The 22,103-nt window shown below is 34.5% G+C and overlaps 1 protein-coding gene across 2 annotated transcripts in view; it reads left to right on the forward strand.

The window, feature by feature from the left end:
* GNAT3 (G protein subunit alpha transducin 3) overlaps positions 1–22,103 on the forward strand; it is a 314,655-nt gene that overhangs the window by 262,754 nt on the left and 29,798 nt on the right. For both annotated transcript variants that reach the window (XM_086696826.1, XM_025929472.2), the window contains 2 exons: positions 12,098–12,140; positions 18,410–18,551. In XM_086696826.1, the coding sequence (XP_086552952.1) occupies positions 12,136–12,140; positions 18,410–18,551 (147 nt within the window). In that variant the 5' untranslated portion in view covers positions 12,098–12,135. The remainder of the gene's footprint in view (positions 1–12,097; positions 12,141–18,409; positions 18,552–22,103) is intronic.

Here is a 22,103-nt window from a genome sequence, read left to right on the forward strand (position 1 = left end):
TACACAAAAAATAAAGAAAAAAGAATTCAAACATAACATTAAAGAAAGCCATAAAATAACTTGAGAAGAGGGTAAGAGAAGAAGAAAGGAACAGAGAAAAACTACAAAAACAACCAGAAATCCATTGACAAAATGGCCATAAATACATACCTTACCAATAATTACTTTAAATGTAAATGGACTAAATGCTACAATCAAAAGAAAAACATGACTGAATGGATTAACAAACAAAAACAAAAACAAGACCTATCTATATACTTCCCATAAGAGACTCATTTCAGACCTACAGACACAGAGACTGAAAATAAAGTGATACACAATGCAAATGGAAGTGAAAATAAAAAGCCAGGGTCGCAATATTTATATCAGAAAAAAATAGACTTTACAACAAAGACTATAGCAAAAGACAAAGACAGAAACTACATAATGATAAAGGGATAAACCCAACAAAAGATACAATATATTAAATATCTATACACCCAACACAGAGGCACCTAACTGCAAAGCAAGTATTACAGATATAAAAGGAGAAGTTGATAGTAATACAATAGTAGAGGACATTAACAGCACTTTACATAAATGGATAGAACATCTAGACAGAAAATGAAAAAGGAAAAAGTGGCTTTGAATGACACATTAAACCAGATAAATGTAACAGATATATACAGATCATATATCAAAAACCACTCCAGCAGAATTTGATTTGATTTGATTATATCAAAAAAACTCCAGCAGAATATACATTATTTTCAAGTGCATGTAGAACATTTTCCATGATAGATCAATCACATATTAGGTACAAAACAACTATCAATAAATTTGAGAAGACTAAAACCATATCAAGCATCTGTTTTTTGGGTTTTTTTCCCCCACAATGGCATGAAACTAGAAATAAATTACAAGATAAAAGATCTGGTAAAAACAAATGGAAATTTAAAAAAATACATGAAAATGAATGAAAATGGAAACACAATGACCTCAAATCTTTGGGGCACAGTAAAAACTTCTGAGAGGGAAGTGTATAGTGATACAGGCCTACCTCAAGAAACAAGTAAAATATCAAATAAAACAATTGAAACTTACATCTAAAGGAGCTAGGAAAAGAACAAACAAAACCCAAAGCTAATACAAGAAAGAAAATAATAAAGATTAGAGAAGAAATAAGTGAAATAGACATACATACACACACACAAAGAAAAAACAATGGAAAAGATTAATGAAACCAAGAACTGGTTCTTTGAGAAGATAAACAAAATTAACAAAACTTTAGCCACATTCTTCAGGAAAAAAAGTGATAACTCAAACAAAATCAGAACAGAAGGAAGAGAAATAACCAACAACAAAGAAATGCAACAAATTATGAAAAAATATCATTTAAAATATTAAAACAAATAGAAGGACCACAAAAACTAGATAACTTCACAGAGCTTATAATCTTCCAAAACTGAATCAGGAAGAAATAAAAATTTGAAGAGACCAATTACTATTAATGAAATTGAATCAGTAAACCAAACTCCCAGCATACAAAATTCTGGGACCAGACACCTTCAAAAGTAAATTCTACCAAATATTTAAAGAGTTAATAACTATTCTTCTCAAACTAATGCAAAAAATAGAAGAGGAAGGAAAACTTCCAAATACATTCTGTGAGGCCAGTGTAACCTGCTACCAAAACCAGACACCATACACACGTACACACAAAACCACCCCCAACACACACACACACACACACACACACACACACACACACACACAACCACTACAGGCCAGTATCTCCGATGAACATAAATGCAAAAATCCTCAAAAAATAAGAAACTGAATTTGACAATATATTAAAAAAATCATTCATCACAATCAAGTAGAATTGATTCTAGCGATGCAAGGGTGGTACAATATTCACAAATCAATCAATGTTAGGTTAGGTCTTTCATCCATAGGAATGGATAAAGGAAAGGATAAAAAGGAAAGGATAAAAGGAAAGGATAAAAAGTTAATGACAATCTGAAAAAGCTTTTGACAAAATACCACATCCATCCATGATAAGAGTTTTCAACAAAGTGGAATTAAAGGGAACATACCTCAACATAATAAAGGCCATATATGAAAAACTAATAGCTAACATTATACTCAAGAGTGAATAACTAAAAACTTTTCCTTTAAAACCAAGAAGAAGACAAAGATGTCCACTTTCACTACTTTTATTCAACACAGCACTGGAAGTTTTGGCTATAGCAATCAGGAAAAAAAAAAAGAAAAAAAAGAAAAGAAAGAAAGAAAAGACACCCAAATTGTTAATGATGAAGTAAAACTCACTATTTGCAGATGTTACTGTATATAGAAAACCCCAAAGTCTCCACCAAAAAATTACAACTGATAAATGAATTTAGTAAACAGGATACAAAGTTAATATACAAAAATCAGTTGCATTTTTATACACTAATAACGAAGTAGCAGAAAAAGAACGTAAGAAAACAATCCCATTTATAATTGCATCAAAAAGAATAAAATACCTACAAATAAATTCCACCAAGGAGGGGAAAGATCTATATTCCCCTCCTTGGGGAGGGGAAACTATACAATTTTGATGAAAGAAATTGAAGACAACACAACCAATGGAAAGGTGTGCCATGCTTATGCATTGGAATAATTAATGCCATTTAAATGCCCGTACTACCCAAAGCAATCTACAGATTCAGTGCAATTCCTATCAAAATACAATAGTATTTTTCATAGAACAAGAACATATTATCCCCAAGTTTGTATGAAATCACAAAGACTCAGAATAGGGAAAGCAATCTTGAGAAAGAACAAAGCTGGAGGTATGATCCCAGATTTTATGATATACTATTGAGCTTTAGTAGTCAAAACAGTATGGTATTGGCACAAAAATAGACACATAGATCAATGGAACAGGATAGAAAGCCAAGAAATAAACCCACATCTATATGATCAATTAATCTAGGACCAAAGAGGCAAGAATATACAATGGGGAAATTATTCTTTTTTTAAAGAAATTTTCTTTTTTTAGAATATTTATTTATTTGAGAGAGAGAGAGCGAGCGAGCGAGAGAGCACTCACATGCACACACAGGTTAGGGGCAGAGAAAGCGTGAGACAGAGGATCTCCATGTTATCAATGCAGAGCCTGATGCGGGGCTTGAACCCACAAACTGTGAGATCATGACCTGAGCTGAAGTTGGATGTTTAACAGACTGAGCCACTCAGGTGTCCCAAGACAGCTTTTTCAATAAATGGTGTTGGGAAAACCAGACTGCTACATACAAAAGAATGAAATCAGACCACTTTCTTACACCATACACAAAAATAAACTCAAAATGGATGAAAGACCTAACCTAATTGTAAGACCTGAAATCATAAAACTCCTAAAAAAACATAGGCAGTAATCTCTTGGCCTTTACTTTTAGCAATTTATTTATGGAGATGTCTCCTCAGGCAAGGGAAACAAAAGCAAAAATGAACTATTGGGACTATACCAAAATAAAAATTGCACAGCAAAGGAAATAATCAACAAAACAAAAAGGCAATGTATTGAGTGAGAGTAAATATTTGCAGATGTTATCTCTAATAAGAGGTTAATATTCAAAATGTATAAAGACCTTATATAACTCAACACCAAATCTTCATCATCATCATCATCATCCAATTAAAAAATGGACAGAGAACCTGAGTAGACATTTTCCCAAAGAAGTGTACAGATGGCCGACACATGAAAAGATGCTCAACATCACTAATCATCAGGGATATACAAATCAAAACCATGGTGACATATCACCTCACACAAGTCAGAATGGTTAGTATGAAAAAGACAAGAAATAGGTGTTGGTGAGGATGTAGAGAAGGGAACACACATGCACTGTTGGTGAGAATGTAAACTGGTGCAGCCACTGTGGAAGACAGCAAGGAGCTTCTTCAAAAAATTAAAAATACACCATGAACCAACAGCTCAAGGACCTGGATGAGAACAGGGATGCCAAGATGAACTTCAGCAAATTTATTGTGTTTGTGACCACCCGCACAGCAGCCTGCTGCAAGTACTCCAGTGATGCTCTGCAGACCCAGATGTCTGGAGGGGGCTCAGGTGGGCTCAAGGAGCCAGCTGCTGACTTCCTGAACCCTGTGTGTGATCGCTTCCCTGGGCTGGGTCTGCTGATGACCCTCTGATTAGTAAAATGCTTATGAAATACAAAAACAAACAAAACAAAAACAAAACAACAACAAAAACTGTATGATCCAGTCATTTCACCACTGGATATTTACCCAAAGAAAATGAAAACACTAATTTGAAAAGACATATGCACCCCTGTATTTATTTTAGCGTTATTACGATAGGAAATATATGGAATCACCCCAAGTGTCTATCAGTAGATAAATGGATAAAGAAGGTTGGTGTATATATTGGAATATTACTCAGCCACAAAAAAGAATGAAATCTTGCCATGTGCAACATGAGTGGACCCAGAGGTATCATGCTAAGTAAAACAAGTCAGCTAGAAAAAGATGTATACCATATGATTTCACTTATATGTGAAATTGAAAAAACAAAACAAATGAACAAACAAAAACTAAACAGACTCTTAAATACAGAGAATTGGGGTTGTCAGAGGAGCAGCAGGTTGGGAGGAGATGAAGAGGATAACAAACTTCCAATTATAAAATAAGTCACAGAGATGAAAAGTACAGCATAGGGAATATAGTCAATACTATTGTAATAACATTGTATGGTGACAGATGGTGAGTATATCTATTTTGGTGAGCATTTATTATATATTCAATATATACAACTGAGTAATGTATAGAATTGTTGAATCAATATATTGTATACCTGGAACTAATATAACATTGTATGTTAATTATGCTTTAATTTAAAAACTAAAATATGGGCTCCTAATGTACTATTTTCTCAAACTTCCGCAGGTTTCCAGATTATTAGAATAAAATATTCAGGAAAAGCAAGTGTACATTGAGATATTATTTATTATCTGTACAAATTTATCTGCAAATTCAATATGACTTTACAAGTAGATCCTACCAATTATCTCATGAACAAATCATTTTAAAATTATATAAACCTTCTTTAGGAAATACTTTTTAATGCATTATTTGATAACCTTGACAACAAAACTTAACAAAGACTGTGACAGGCTAATCCTCCTCCTCACAAACATAAATACAAGAACCGAAGCCAATATTAGCAAGCTGATTCTAATAATGTGTAAAATATTTTTTAAGGGTATGTGAGTGTGTGTGTGTAGGGGGAACTTATCCCAGGAATTCATGGTTAAAATAGTGTTAGGATATTAATTCATATTATCCACTACATTATCACATTAACAGAGAAAAATCATTTTAATTCTGTTAGTAGCTGAAGCAAAAATAAATAATAAACTTCTTTCATCCATTCCTGATAAAATCTCTTATCAAAGTATTAAGGCAATTCCCTTAACCAGATAAACAGCATGTACAACAACCTTCAGAGGGTGTGATAGCTAACTACTTAGCACTGTTGACCACAAATAGTGAACAAGGACTTAAGATGCTTCATGGACTTGACAGTTTCCTGCCCCTGCCCCTTTCCTATTCAATGCTCTTACCAGGGATTTGGGTGAAGGTGGATAAGCAGCATTCAGCGTTTGGCAGGAAATAGTGACAAACAATGTCAAAATGGCAACCGACTTCCACTAGCAGAAACAATTGGTCCAAATGAGCAAAATGGAATTTAAAAGATATCTTCGACTAATGTTAAAAAAAAAAAAAAATTACACCAGCAAAGTATGTGAAAGAATCCGTTTGCTAAGAGGTGATATGGAAAAAAAAGAACACATAGAAAAACATTAACTACTACAAACTTAATATAGGTAAATAATATGATAAAACTACAAAGAAAAAAAGAATAAAGCAAATGATTCATGGTCCATATTAAGTGTTCTATTTAAAAACAAGTACCAAGAGCAAGGCCAGCCTAGGTTGCATTCCTATCCTACCACATCAGAATATCAGTGTTGTTGATAAATCTCCTGATATCTATGGCACCATTTTAAGTACCCGTGTGTCAGGACTCTGGCTTTCAAGTGGGGTATAGCTACCTGTGTAAGGGGTCTAAATATCATGCTCCACAAGAAAGGACTGAAGGAATAAAATAAACTTCAAAATTCTCTTAGAAAAGAGATAGAGCATGCTTCAATTAAGAGAAAATGTTGAGAACTCACTGTATGTTAGAGTACACCCTAGGATTTCACATCTGTAGTTTAACCTACCCAAACCCTAAGGGGGAAGTATTAATAGCCGCATTTTATGAAAGAAAAAACAGACGCTGATTAAATTTGATCGAGATACCCAAAGTCTGAAACAACCGCAAGCCCACATTTGTTTAATTATAAAATGTGACTATGCTTATTACATTTTCCCACCCGCAGTCTAGATTATTTGAAGGGTTTTCCTGTGAAAGAGAGAGATGATTTTGTTGGTGCTCTATAATGGAAGAGGAAAAGTGAGGGCAGTGAAATTAAGTTGGTTCAAAAGGGCTAACCTAAATGTCTTCCATGCCTACAGTCTATAAATGAATGATGAGCAGACACTGCATTCCAGTATCTATGAAAAGTACACTGCTTTCATGTTAATTTAAAATGAGGGAGTTTAAAATAATTTATGTGAAATAATTTTGATATTGACATTACTAGTACATATTTAAAAAGAAAGCAACACTAAGGCATTAATATGAGAGTCAGAAGACACAGTTTCTCTGTTTTAAGGTAGATGTGGAACTTTAGATGAGTATCATAATTTCTACTCATTCATAAAAGAGATGTGCATAGTTGGTTGATTTGTAAGTTTTGATTCCACTGTACAATTATGTGATTTTTAAAACCACCCATAAAAAATCTTATGCATGACCATAAGTTGAAGTGTTTATTCTCATTTTGCCTCTTTTAACAAGTTGTACAAATGAACAAGCAAGCCTGGAATGTGTTCAGCTGAAGTTCAGTTACATGTATAGATACTGTGGAGCTTTAATTTTTTATTTTTATATTTGCAAATAAAAATGTGGAATAAAATCTCTAATCCTTAATAATTTGAGTGTCAAAATATGAAGCATAAGCCTAAATATGTAATTATTTGAGACATTATCTACTCCCAAGAAGTAAAATTCCCTCTGTACCCCTTGACCCAGAAAATAATTTTAGTGATGAGCAGTTTGGAAGGAAGAGATTATTTCAGGACGCTGTATGTGAACATGCCGTTTTGATGCTATATTTGACTCTGTAACATGATCTAATCGTACAAGAATGGAATGGCTATTGTGAACTAACGCCCAGAATCATTGTGAGAACGGGATTTGATAATTTCTTTCTGAAATGACTTTATAATAGAGTTTCAAAAAATAAGATTTTAGAGAGATTGACTTCTCTTCAGGAATTTTCCTGTTAATGCTGTAGCTAACTATCCTGAACCTTCTCATAGAAGACCGAAGTCACTACGTAGAGCAAGGAATGATCCAGATACCTTTTGTAAAATCTTCCAAAGAAAATACTATTTCATTTGAAGTTTCATAAAAAAACTACGTACTATGTTTTTTAATGTGATTATTCTGCTTACCTAAGAAAGGTCATGAATAACCAGCTAAACTATAAAGAATATATAATAAGGTACACTATAGCCTCAGAAATAATTTTGGAAACTGGCAGGTCATAGTGTTATCAGTATGATTACCAATTAAATTAATAGAGGTGAGTTTTCTTTCTCAAGAGTCTCAGATTTTCTCTGAAGTTTTTCCTCCCAGTATCTCCATTCTGATTGAACAAAATGCAACACTAAATACACCTGCATGAACAAGCAATGGAGTTTCTGTTGGGCCCATTGGCTTTGCTCCCATGTCCCTGTAAGTCTATATTTTTCCATATAACAACAACAAAATGTACATATATGTATATATATATATATATACATATATATATACACACACACATATACATATATATGTTTATATATGTTTTTCATTATATATGTGTGTATTATATATAATATTTGGAAAAGTGAGATATTCTCCAAATCTGTCACCTGTGTACGAAGATGCTATAATTTCTACTGTCCACAACTACTATTAGAGAGTTTAAAACAAAAACTACCAAGAATAGATTTTTTGGGGGGGGGCTTCCATCGAGGCATTTTATTTGCATGAATGTATTACATCCCTAGAAAAAGAAACCTTGGATTTTCCCTCCTGTGTGTTTTTTTTTTTTTTGTCTTGCTTCTTCATGGTCTGTAATGCCAGCTGTGGTTGTCAGAACAATTAAAGCAAACTAGTGGATGGGGGCAGATTATTCTGCCATTTTTCTAAATCTTTGAGTTGTACATCCAATATCGGGCTGCCAATAACACTTTTATAATCTTGCTTGATAATTTTTTTTTCAAAATGATTCACAGCCTGGAATGAAATAGCAAATTTTCCGAAGCCAGCGAACCAAGATAGTGTACAAAGTTCATTGATTTTTTCTTACAACTCTTTCAAACAATGCTCAGCCATGCAAAATAATGTAGCCAGTTGTCTTCTGAAAATTGGTGAGGTGATATTTCAATGTGATTTTTATTTTATCTTCAAAGGTTTTACTCTTGGACATAGCAATCTCTATTCAATGAGATGGCTATGCCCCATCTGTCAGTTCATGTTTGATTATATTTTTAAAAGTCTATGAAGAACGATTAGCCAATTGCTGTGGTTGATTTTGCATTTGTCAAATTTTACACTGTGTGGTGTAGACCACACTTGCATAAAACCACACAAAGAAGTATGCTGGAGGCTTACCCGAGAGGAGGAATCCATACATCACCACCAGGCAATGAAATTTTATTTCCTGTAGCTTTTCCTCTAGATATCCTTGGTATATAAGGTGCACAGGTATTTCAGAGAACTACAGAAACCAGATACATTGAGATAGGCCTGAGATAAAACAGATTTGCTGTAAAGTAGAATTAAACCTGGGTGTAGTGATATCTGTTTATCACAGCTTAAGAAAACAGTGCCAGTCAGGCAGAAATGTTTCAATGTGAAAAATATAATATACAACAGAGAGGGCAAAATTTTGAAATATGAGTTTAAAGAGTCCATTTGTTGCATGGAGAGTCTACTATTAGGCACTGTTCTAGGTGTTTCAGATACATCAGTGAACAAAACAAAGACCTCTGCCCTTGTGCAGTTTGCCTCTCAGTGTTGGAAGACAGAAAAGAAAAATTTAAAACAGCATGTGAATAATTTGTAGATCTGTAGAATAAGGTAAGTGCTAGGAAAATGTGAAGTAGGGAAAGAAGAATAAAGTGGGTGACATTAAAGTTGAAATTTTAAACAGAGTAGTCAGGGTCTTCTGGTTCAATATGTATTTTGATATAAATTTAAATATAATTCTGAGATTCAGGGTTACCAAAAGTCATATTCCTTTTGCTTATATAAAAACAAAGGTAAGACAAGGCAGTTGGCTACCATGCTGGCAAGAGACATAGGTCTATGAGTTTTCCTGATTTTGGATTTTTCCTGGGACATTTTAAAACTGCCTTAGCTGTGCTACTTTGAAATCTGTCCAAAATTAACAGGCACACTGAGACTTCGAACATGTTTTGTGACCCAATTTCTGGAGCTGCAGGGATATACCAAGCCCTTTGCCTCTCTTAGATATACAGAAATTAGGAAGATAAAACTAAAAATCTACTCTTGGTATTTGAATTGAGGTCTTTGATCAATACCATACTTCAATGTCATATATCTATGGATAAGGGTTAGTTGTAACCTGAGGATATATTCTAAAAGATATGATTTCATATCATTTATAAAATACTTAATTTCCCAATACTTTCAAGATTTGTTGGTGATTGTATCTAAAAATTTTATGAACAACTCTGCATTATCAGGCTTTACCAACTCTTGCTGACTCTGCTTTTCTCCTGTCTATGAAATCAGAACATACAAAGTTCAAGTAGTTGCCTGATTTGCTCCTTCCCCACCTCATCCTTCACATGTCCAGGACTCATAGATAAATACACTAAAAAGTGTGTTTTTATACTCCATTTTATACTCTATACAATATGTTCTACATATGGTAGTAATTTTTTTTTTTTGAGAGAGAGAGAGAGAATGCATGCACGTGAGCGAGGGAAAGGCAGAAAGAGAGGGAGAGAGAGAATCCCAAGCAGGCTCTGTGCTGTCAGTGCAGAGCCCGACATGGGGCTTGATCCCATTAACCATGAGATAATGACCAGAGCTAAAATCAAGAAGAGTCAGATGCTTAACCGACTGAGCCACCCAGGCACCGCTATATTGTAGTAATTTTAACCAAATTTTCTCATCATTTTCACTCTCAAGAGTCATATCCGTTTTAGAATCTAAACATGGTAGTCATCCTTTTATTATCCATCATTATAATACACACTCTTATTTGAATACTCCGGAGTCCCATTGCATTTATCCTGTTTAAAATATAACTATATATATCATATAATAACCATATATATGTAATATCCTACTTGATAAAACACCCATATATTAATGATATCATGGTGCTATTAGATCTTAAAAATTTTTGATCAAGTCCAATTTATCAATTTTTGACTTTTTGTTGTTTGGGATTTTTTTTAAACTTATGTAAGAACATTTTGGCTACTTCAAGTTTGCAAAGATTTCTCATCTACGTATTGCCCCAGAACTTTTATAGTTTTAGTATATACACAAACACATATATGTTTATGAATCAATTCAAATTAATTTTTGCTTTGTTGTCATATAAGAATCAGTGTTCTTTTCCAACATGAACATCCAGTTGCTTTGGCATCATTTATTTAATACATGTAGGGTATCTTCACACTGTTCTCTTTACAAAACACTGCAAAATTTCTTACATCCTTGGATTCTTAACTACAAGCTTTATGCTTTATTTTGCATTGTAGTTTGCAAATAATTTCATGCTTAATTATACTCTTCTGATAATCTTGGGAGGTCAGTATTCTCAGTTTGTAAAACAAGGAAATTAAGGGGCTAAAGAAATTACCAAAGATATCTCACCCATACTCAAACACACAAGTGCACACATGTGCATGCACAACACACACAGAGACGGAGCCAATCCCACAAACCTAGGTCACTTCATGTCAGTACTTCTTGAGTTTCATTTCCCAAGTAAATACCCATTAATGGCAGGGCAGACTCAAGAAATATACTCAAAAGGCCTTGAGACACAGCTGGAAACAATCACAGATTTTTTTCATCAAAGGTTCATGTTTTATATTTTAAAAATTATGTGAATTTTATATCCCTCTATATTATCTTTGCTGAACATATCAAAATAAAGTTGTATATTGTATATCATTAACTAAAATAAATGTTCCAGATAAATCCACTGGCTCTCTATATTATTGCCACTCCCTGCTCCTTTCCCTGGAACATGAAACCCATTTTCAGATATTCCCACATCATTGTTATCTGTAGTCTCTTTTGGTTTGCTTAGTGTTGTTAGTGTTATTAACTTACTTTATTTAAAGAGAAAACACCTGTGCACCAAGGTAAACATAATGATAAAGATAAGAGCCCATTCTCCAATTAGAATAGCTTCAAACAGTTCTGGAAATAAAAGACTATTGTCTCATGTTCTTTTTTTACTGCCACTTAATCAAATACGATATATGAGGCAATATGGAGTGTATATCTAGAGATACATAGTTGATTAGAGACTATCAAGTTGGGACCACTTTCCTTGGGGTGCAAACCCAGGAGATATGGACTTTCCAAACTATGTTCAAACTCAATAATAACTTTTTTTTTCCTGAAAGTATACATTTCTTGTTTCAGAAGATACCCTTCATCTTGGAGCCAGACCTGTATCTGGATTAACACCTATATAGAGGGATTTTATTTTCTTCAGCTATCCTGGAAAGTAGGCAGCTAATGCCTTTCAAGACCTGACAGAGATGATTGTCCTTCTGTATATAGGAGAGTTGTCTGTTAAAGATTTACTCATCAGAAAATGATAATCACAGGTTTTATTATCTATAGAGATTTGGGGTAGCAATTGATAACACTCCCACCTTTCTGTTTCAGGAGCAGGAGAATCTGGAAAAAGTACAATTGTTAAACAAATGAAGTAGGTACACACTATTTTAAATGTTTGATATTTGATGTCTGTCTGTGTAGTTGACCAGTCTTAAAAGAAATATTTTTCATTGATTGAAAAATATTGAAATCAGATTGAAATCTGATTGATGGTCCATATATCCAGGTAGCAGCAGAGCAGTCATGATTCCTGTGAAAATTTCCCTCCAACCCTTTACCAGAGAGCATAACTGATGAGTAATATTGTCATTTCCATTTTTTTTTAATTTTGCCTCTCAACAAGATGCCTACTAGAAGCAGTTATGTTTTAAATATATTAATCTGGGTATAATCTAGGGTTTCAATATGGTGGGCATAAGCCATAAACATTTCAAAATATGTCAAGATTCATTTGAATTTAGGAGGGAATTATAATTTCAACCCAATTGGCATTTTACCTACCTGGGAATAAAATGTTTATGTAAAGTTATTACTATCATGGATTTCATTTTTTTTTTTTTTGCATTTTTCTTTCCTCTTTATAATGAAATAAGTAGGCATGAATTTCTTGATGAGACAACAAATATAAAGGTGCTAAAATCCAAGAATATAATGTCTGAAGAAATACAATTTCAATTGATAAGTGGAGATGATTATGTAAGATCTCATGACTGTCACTGCTGGAGAATTCTAAAGGACAACTATTGCTATAGGAGAAAATGATCATTTTTTAAGCTTATTTTTAATTACCTGTTGGAGGATCTTGCTCTTTGGAATAGGTCACAAGAGGAAATCATCCCAGTTAATGATACAATTGTCTATTTAGAATGTAAAACACTGTTTTTTCCTTTCTTTTTAGGTACTAATGTCATGTAAGTTCCATATCAGCAATTATATAAGATCCACTTTTCAAATTCCATGATACCTGTACTTGCAACCAATTTTTTTATACCTTTTCTCCCATCTTTGAAGAACAGGACACGCCTCTATCCTGACCAGTGCTCGTACTGCTTTTGTGTTCTCAGTTCCATCCTTGCATCCCAAATCATCTTGCACACCCTGTAACACTACCACTGCATTCACCTGTTATTTTATTTCTGGTTAAAATCATGCTTGAGTTCCCCCTATCCTTTTTACCTGTCCATTCTCTGTGAAGTTAAATGCAGTAAAACAAGAAATAATCAATTATTTGGCTATCTAAAAATTAAAACTTTTAAATGTATTAAACCATAAATAAAATTAAACAAAAATAGAAAACTAGCAAAAAATCTATAATAAATATAATAGATAACTGACTATAATAATATGTACATATAGATATAAATATAGATATATAGAGAGATATATAATATATAGATCGGTAAGAAAATATAGATTGGTAAGAAAACAAATAAGCTGCCCAATAAATACAAATGGTAAGACACTATGAACAGACAATTCACAAAGACAAAATTAATGTCTGTTTACATCTATAATGAGCTATTCTTCATCTTAGTAAATTAGCAAACAATAATTTTAAATAATATTACTCAATAAGGGTGAGGTTTGACAAGTTAATATTTTTCATTACTACTTGTAAAATTATTTGTTAAAGCAGATTTATAGAAATAACTCTTGCAATCTACACTGCAACCTGGGAAAATAATAATTATATTTCCGAGAATTTTAATAAAATAATTTAAATTTTTAAAAAGTACAAAAATAAAATAATATAAACATGAAAATATGAACAGTTATGCACTGAGAGATTTGGACTAGTCTTATTTAAAATAATGATATATGAGGTAAAACAAAATACTCTAAATTAAAATAAAACATAGGGAAATGGATTGTGAAAGTATGGGACTCTCCACTTTTCAACTGTAATATTTTACACCCATTTACAAGTTGTATGCAAATGAGAAAGTTTTAATAGCAGAAAATACTTGTATTCACTGCACCACAAAGATACACGATTCCATAAACATCTTTACCTCAACTATAACAAAATAGATAATTTTTTTAAATGGAAGAAAATATTCCAGTGTTCAAAGATATTTGCTTCTCATTACTGGGATTTAAAGTGAAACTGAACCTTCATTTTGAACACTGCTGGGTTTTTCACATTTTCTACAATGAGCAAATATTGCTTCTATTATTAACAGAGTCTCCTGATGCTACTTATTCCTCCTTTCCTCAGCAGACTCTATAAGGAATACTCAACATTAGCTCTCTTTACTCTTCCACCTTCCATTTACTCTTTTTTTTTTTTTAATTTTTTTCAACGTTTTTATTTATTTATGGGACAGACAGAGACAGAGCATGAACGGGGGAGGGGCAGAGAGAGAGGGAGACACAGAATCGGAAACAGGCTCCAGGCTCCGAGCCATCAGCCCAGAGGCTGACGCGGGGCTCGAACTCACGGACCGCGAGATCGTGACCTGGCTGAAGTCGGACGCTTAACCGACTGCGCCACCCAGGCGCCCCTCCATTTACTCTTAAACCATTTCCATCATGCCTGCCTCCAGCATGCCAAAAAAACTGCCCCTATAAATGTCAATTATTATTTCCCAATTGTCATGTTGTATGGAATGCTCATGAGTCCTTATTTTAATTGTTTCACTGCACTGGGCTTTTCTCTTCTCAAACTTTACTCTGGCTTCTAAAATAACTCTTTCCCAGTTTACCTCCTAACCACCTGCTTTACTCCCAGATTCTTTGACTACATCTTAACTGCTGGTGCCTCTAATGTACTAGGTCCCCTTCTCTGCTTACTCTATACCTTCAGATGAAAACTGCTAAGGTCCAGTGATTTTTGCTATCATCTGTCCCAGACTGTCCTAGAATATTTCTTTCAAATTCACTTTGTCTAAACTAGGGAAGCAGGTATATCTACGTCCATATTCTGTGGATAGGTCCAGTTCAAAAAAACAACACTAACTTATCTCTCCATCTGGCCTGTTTCCCTACATTTAATTATAGCAGCAACAGCAGCAGCAGCGGCAGCCTCTAAAACAAATCTGGGTGTAGATATGAAGACGCTCACCTACTCACCAAGTTTTGTCACATCTACACAAGTTACATCTTCAAGGGTGTTATTTATCCCTATTGTCACTGCCTTAGTTTAAAAGCCTCACATTTCTGAAGTGGATTAATGCAATATCCCGCTAAGAACTTTCGACCTCCCTCTTCTTTCCTCCACTGCAGTATCCACAGTAACACCAACTGATCGCTTTTTAAAAAGAGTGTATGTCTTTCCTGAATCGTACTGTTCACAAACTATCAAGGTCAAACTGCTTGGCATGATACATAAGACACTTCAGAATCTAGCTCTTATCTACCTCTTCATTCTGATGTCCTATGTCCTATGACTTCCCTCCCCCTTCATGCTTTCTACATCAGATGCTGAACTTACATAATGCTTTGGACTAATGTATGACAGAAGGCATACAGCTTAGCAGCTAAGATCAGGGGCTCCAAAATCAGACTGCATTTATTGCTCAACTGTACCACGTACTAAGTTAGGGGTGGTGGTTCATTTATCTATGCCTACATTTCTTTCCTGTAAAATGTATGTAATAATTTTACCTACCTTAAACTACTTATTGCAAGAAATGAGAAGACATATAAAGCACTTAAAACAGTGCTTGGCATACACTGAAAGTTTGGTAATTGTAGCCATCTGTTCGGTCGTACTGATTGTTCTTCCTAGAGTGTTCTTCCTTTTCGCTATCTGGAAATAACTACTCCTCCTTGAATAATGAACCGATCATCAATCACTGCCCCAGGCAGTCTCCCCCCAGTCTCTTAGACTTCCTCCCAATAAAGTCTATCGCTTCTTCTTTTCTAGTTTATTGTACCACATTCAGACATTGTTGTAATATACTCTCCCACTGTACAAAAGTGAAATTTTATGCCCTACCTTCCTATATAATCCAGTACTCTCCAATAGAACTTTCTGTGATGACAGGAAGATTCTATCTGCATTTTCCAATATGGAAGCTCCTAGTCACATGTGGCTATTACGCATTTGAAATTTGGCTAGTGTAAAGGAGGAATTAATTTACTCTTATTTTTTTAATGTTTTTACTTAATGTTTTTGTTTTTTTATTTATTATTTTTTTAACATTTATTTATTTTTGAGACAGAGAGAGACAGAGCATGAACGGGGGAGGGTCAGAGAGAGAGAGGGAGACACAGAATCTGCAACAGGCTCCAGGCTCTGAGCTGTCAGCACAGAGCCCGATGCAGGGCTTGAACTCACAAACTGCGAGATCATGACCTGAGCCGAAGTCGGACGCTTAACCGACTGAGCCACCCAGGCGCCCCTGTTTTTATTTATTTTTGAGAGAGACAGAGACAGAATGCTAATGGGTTAGGGGAAGAGAGAGAGGGAGACACAGAATCAGAAGTAGGCTCCAGGCTCTGAGCTGTCAGCACAGGGCAAGACACGGGGTTCGAACCCACGAGCTGTGAGATCATGACCTAAGCCGAAGTCAGACGCTCAACCAACTGAGCCACCCAGGTGCCCCAGAATTAATTTACTTTTAAATAATGTCTAGTAGCTACTATATTAGACAGTGGAGCTCTAGTCTATATGTTTTGGGGGAGGAGAGAAAGTGTCATTCATTAATTCTTTTCAGTACACAATGCAGTATGTTACAGAAAATTTCCAGTAGAAGCTCACTAATTTGAACAGGTTTAGGAATCAACTGGCAGATAGAAAGCTCTATGTCACAGAAATGTATTTGTGCATTCCCTGGAAAAACAGTGTTACTTAAAGTCCCACTACAGCTGGATTTTTTAAAGTATACATTTACCATTTTGCTTTGTGATGTTTCCTTATCCTGTGATGAAAGGATAGGAATAAGAACTTATTCCAGAAAGAAAAACCTAACTGCCATTTTAATTTAATAATTAAATAATTTTCCAATTTCACTTTTTTGACAAAGAACTGAGATTTCTTTAATGAACTTATTCTTGAGCTATCTATAAAGACATTTTACTGCATGTTTTCCACAACCTTTAGTGGTCTACTTTTTTACCTATTAAAGTTGTTTGTTTAATATAGCAAGATAAACATGGCCATGTTGAAAATAGAAACACAGCAATTATTGGCAATCAAACATTAAAAACAACAAATAATGGATATAGGTTCTGCCTCTACTCTTTTTACTTCAGAAATTGTTGGGGCGCCTGGGTGGCGCAGTCGGTTGAGCGTCCGACTTCAGCCAGGTCACGATCTTGCGGTCCGTGAGTTCGAGCCCCGCGTTGGGCTCTGGGCTGATGGCTCAGAGCCTGGAGCCTGTTTCCGATTCTGTGTCTCCCTCTCTCTCTGCCCCTCCCCTGTTCATGCTCTGTCTCTCTCTGTCCCAAAAATAAATAAACGTTGAAAAAAATTAAAAAAAAAAAGAAATTGTTATATTTGAAGGTTTTAATATCTTTAAGGGCCTCAGTGTTCTTTTCTTCCTCATGCTAACGTCTCTCTGTGTATAGATAAAACACAAATCCTTCATAATATGACACCCAAAATGATGGCTAATGAAGGTAAGACACTTCAAAAACAAACAAAAAACAAACAAACCTAGAAAGGAACAAGAACATATTATACAATAGACAATAAAGTAATAAGCATATGCAGAGATTTTAGCTTTAGAAGGTAAATCTATTTTAATCTATTATTCCAAAAGGATAAGTAAAACTGAGTTCTGATTGAATGAGTGCAAGGAAAAGAAGCGTTCAGCCAAATAAATGTCTGAGCATTTCCACTATGAGAGCTAATGGCACGTACACAGATGGAAAAATAAGGAATTTAGCAGCAGGTAATTACCTACATTAAAAAAAAAAAAAAAAAAGATGCCTTTGTTAATGCTATGAATAGAAAACAGGCACTCCTATTTTCCAGTGTGTCTTAAGTGATAGGAAAAGAAATGAATGTTCTACTAAAGTACCTCACTTCCTCTAGACATCATGTTATAAAGACTAATTTGAGAACTCTGTATCTTTGTCCTGGGAATCTGGAAATTTTTCTTTTGAAAATAAACAAGTGTTCTAAGTAACATGCTCATGATTTACCAATTTTAAATAGTGGTTTATCTAGAGCAAATTTTAATTCCTCTTTATATTTGGCATGGGGAGCTCAAAAAATAGTGCATTAGACCCCAATGATAATAAAAATCCATAGTCATAAAACTGTTCAGATTTAACATACACATATGGACAATATTTTTGTAACAAATATATATTGTAATTTTATTCAAGCAAATTATTATTGATGTGTTTTAATATTATAAAAAATATCAATTGCTCAACTCACAAAAGCTCTTCATGTTTAAATTGTAGGATCATCCATAAGAACGGTTACAGTGAGCAAGAATGCATGGAGTTCAAAGCAGTAATTTACAGTAACATATTGCAATCCATCCTAGCTATTGTGAAAGCCATGACTACCCTTGGGATTGATTATGTGAATCCCAGAAGTGCAGTAAGTATGCAAATAATGACCGTTGCAGTCCTACAATGGAGTTTGAGCCATAAAATGGTAGAACTAAATTTCTAGTATTAATCTACACCAAAAATTTAAGAATATGAATTATGAAATTTGGAAACTTTAATTCTGTTTAGTGTGAGATTTCTTTTTTTTCTTTATATGAAACTTTTCTTTTTGAGTGTGTGCTATAATCTTATTCGATATTAACTGGTTTCCTAGGAATCAAATCTAATATCAAATAATATACTGTATTAGAGAAAAATATTGGTTATGTTTCCTAAATATAAAAGAATTTATTCCATAAAATCAAACTACAATATCTCTACATTTATTTCCCAAGTTGAATTATGAGTCATTTCATGCAGACTTTTAGTAATAACATTACTAAAAATTACAATTTTCATTATTGTTCAATAATTACAAAGGCAATGTGGGGCAGGGAAATTTTTATTTTATAATGTCAATTTTTTAAAAAAGAATTCAAAGTGTGTGATTAAGTAAGCTCTATAATAAATATACTCAGATAGGCAGAGTTATGTTTATAAGGTAGCATCTAAATAGTTTCATTTCATTCTATTTTATATTTTGTAATATAATTCTATAACTATATAGTATTCTCCAAAGAACAATAATTACCCACACCCAAAAGAGGAGTAATAGTGTACAATCAACAGGAAAAACTCACTTATTTTTACATGTCCCGTCCAAGAGCAGCTGGTTGCCTCCAGAAGATATTAATTGAACTGTTGCCAGTGCAACTCTTAGATACCTTGTTATACTACAATAAAAAAGAGAAGAACAGCATTTTAAGTATAGAGAAGAATGTGACATTTGTACTTTCCTCTCCCTATACTCCTCCTGGAGTTTAGGGTTCGACCATGTAAATTACCATTGGAAGCCAGGATGAAAAGAAAAATACTTTCATGCTGTTCATTTTAAAGGAAATGGTAAATCCTCTTCTTGTTCTGCTATTTTCCAACAAAGAGCACAGAAATGCTAAGTATGTTCTTAGGGCAGATCATTTGTAAGGCAGAGTCAGGAGTTCCGCTAGGCTCTCCTTCCATTTTTAGCTTTCCTCAAACTTGGCTCCAGTAAGTCACCTACTTCTTTAAGTTACAGTTTCCTTTCACATGTAAAAGAGGAACTTGCAGGAGGAACTCAACTCCAATATCTTTGCATTCTTTACCATTCCATGAGTTGATGATCTTTTTTTTTTTTTTTTTTTTTTTATGTAAGGGTAGTTTGGTTACAGCTCTGACGCTAGCTGTTCCTAAGAATCTGAGACTTTAAATTAGCCCTTCAGAAGCAACCTGATATAAGTCTCATATTTAAAGATGTGAAAAATCAGGGTCAAAGAGGATGAGCAATGTGGCCAGCATTGTATAGCTAATGTTTGGGGGCAAAACCCACTTCTTCTTGCTTCCATTAGAGTGCTTTTGCCTATGCAAGGATTTTTGCAAAAATACTGTTAATGGTCAGAAGTGATTACTAATCTGCAACTGGTTAGAGTCTTAATGACCTTGCATGCAGGTCGAGTAAAAATAATAGACTCTGTAGATTGCTGCCAGTAGGCTGAGAATTAAAAAGAATGTAATTTGGGGCGCCTGGGTGGCGCAGTCGGTTAAGCGTTCGACTTCAGCCAGGTCACGATCTCGCGTCTGTGAGTTCGAGCCCCGCGTTGGGCTCTGGGCTGATGGCTCAGAGCCTGGAGCCTGTTTCCGATTCTGTGTCTCCCTCTCTCTCTGCCCCTCCCCCGTTCATGCTCTGTCTCTCTCTGTCCCAAAAATAAATAAAACGTTGAAAAAAAAATTAAAAAAAAAAAGAATGTAATTTATTCAAAGCGTACATTAAATGGTAAACACAGAGTGATTTATGCAGCACTGAACAACCGACATGACTTCTCAGGAGGACCTTTGTCCTCAAGTGTCAAACATCACAGCTGGCAGATACTGCATAACTCAAATTTTGATTTCAATTGTTGAAAACTACAGTCATTTTGGTGACAATTCTACAGTATTTGATTTTAAGATCAATATACTCTATACCTGCCTTAAACTTTTTAACAGATTAATTGCTAAGCATCTCACCTATGTGTGGCTTTCAGAGTTCTGTTGTCCTATGGCTTTCAATTTAACTGTATATTTATATAATTTCTATATTTTTATATTATCATTCATACATCATGCAGATTACCATTCGGAGAGAGAAGGAACCCTTAAAAAAGTTTCCATGAGCTTTATTGATTATAGCTCTGTAAATTTGGACAAGTTACTTAATCTTTGTACATTTTGGTTTCTTCATCCATGAAATGTTAGTGTTTTTTTCACTGAGTTTCAAAGACTATTACAGAAGGAAACAGAAATACAGGAAATCCACTTAAAAACAAAATCTTGTGGGGCAACTATGTGGCTCAGTCAGTGAAGTGTCTGGCTCTTGATTTCAGCTCAGGTCATGATCTCACAGTTCGTGAGGTCAAGCCCCACATCAAGCTCTGTACTGACTGTGGGGAGCCTGCTGGGGTTGTCCCTCCCCTGCTTGTTGCCCCCTCCTCCCCTTGTTTCTCATTCTCTCTCAAAATAAATAAACAACCCCCCCCCAAATATTGTAAGATCCTAGTAAATATTGAGTATTTACTCTCTGATAATCACTTTGAATATGAGCTCATTAAAATTTATGTATTGAAGTCTACACATCCAACATCATTTGAAAAAAATTGTATTTCATTAAACTTTATTTATACAGCAGACATTGGACTGGACACTGGGAATATACTGAGGAATCAGCAGTAAATGAAATGGAAATAGTATTTGCCCTAAAGAGAGGGAAGACTGATGCTGAACAAGTAATTGCAAAGCATCAGCTATTGCAAAAGGGTAGTACAGCTCAATGGGGAGCTAAATCCTCATTTGTGGAAAGAATTACCAAGAAAGGAAGTACTATCACCAGTGGGGATGGGGAATAATAAATTAATAATAATAATAAAGTTTCTTTGAAGAAATGTTGAGTTTATAAGTTCTGTAACACGTCCACATGTGTAAGTGGTTGAAATGTGCATTTAAAGTTCAAAGGACATAATTTGATGAGAGATCTAAATCTCAGTATCATTGGCATTATACTACGGTGTATAATTTATATTAAGGAAATGGGTGGGATGGAAAAGTTCAAATGCTTCGACTGAGAAGATAAGGGTGTAAAGAAGAGTAGTGACTTAGATGCCCGTGTTGAAAAACTAACATTTTCTGGTCATTTGAGAGGAATAAGAAAGTTGGAGGAGATGGCTGGATAGTAAGAGGAAAACCAAGTTATATGGAGTCACAGAATTCAAGATTCCAAAGGGTACTTATCTAAGCTGAAAGGTCTTGAGGTCAAAAAGAAGTATATTTAAAACCTACAGGGGCACCTGGGTGGCTCAGTTGGTTAAGTGTCAGACTTCGGCTTAGGTCATGAGCTTATGGTTCGTGAGTTCAAGCAAGCCCTGCAACAGGCTCTGCGCTTACAGTTCAGAGCCTAGAGCCTGCTTTGGATTCAGTGTCTCCTTCTCTCTCT

The sequence above is a fragment of the Puma concolor genome, chromosome A2 (genome assembly GCF_028749965.1).
Source record: "Puma concolor isolate L17-30 chromosome A2, mPumCon1.1.hap2, whole genome shotgun sequence".
NCBI lineage: Eukaryota > Metazoa > Chordata > Mammalia > Carnivora > Felidae > Puma > Puma concolor.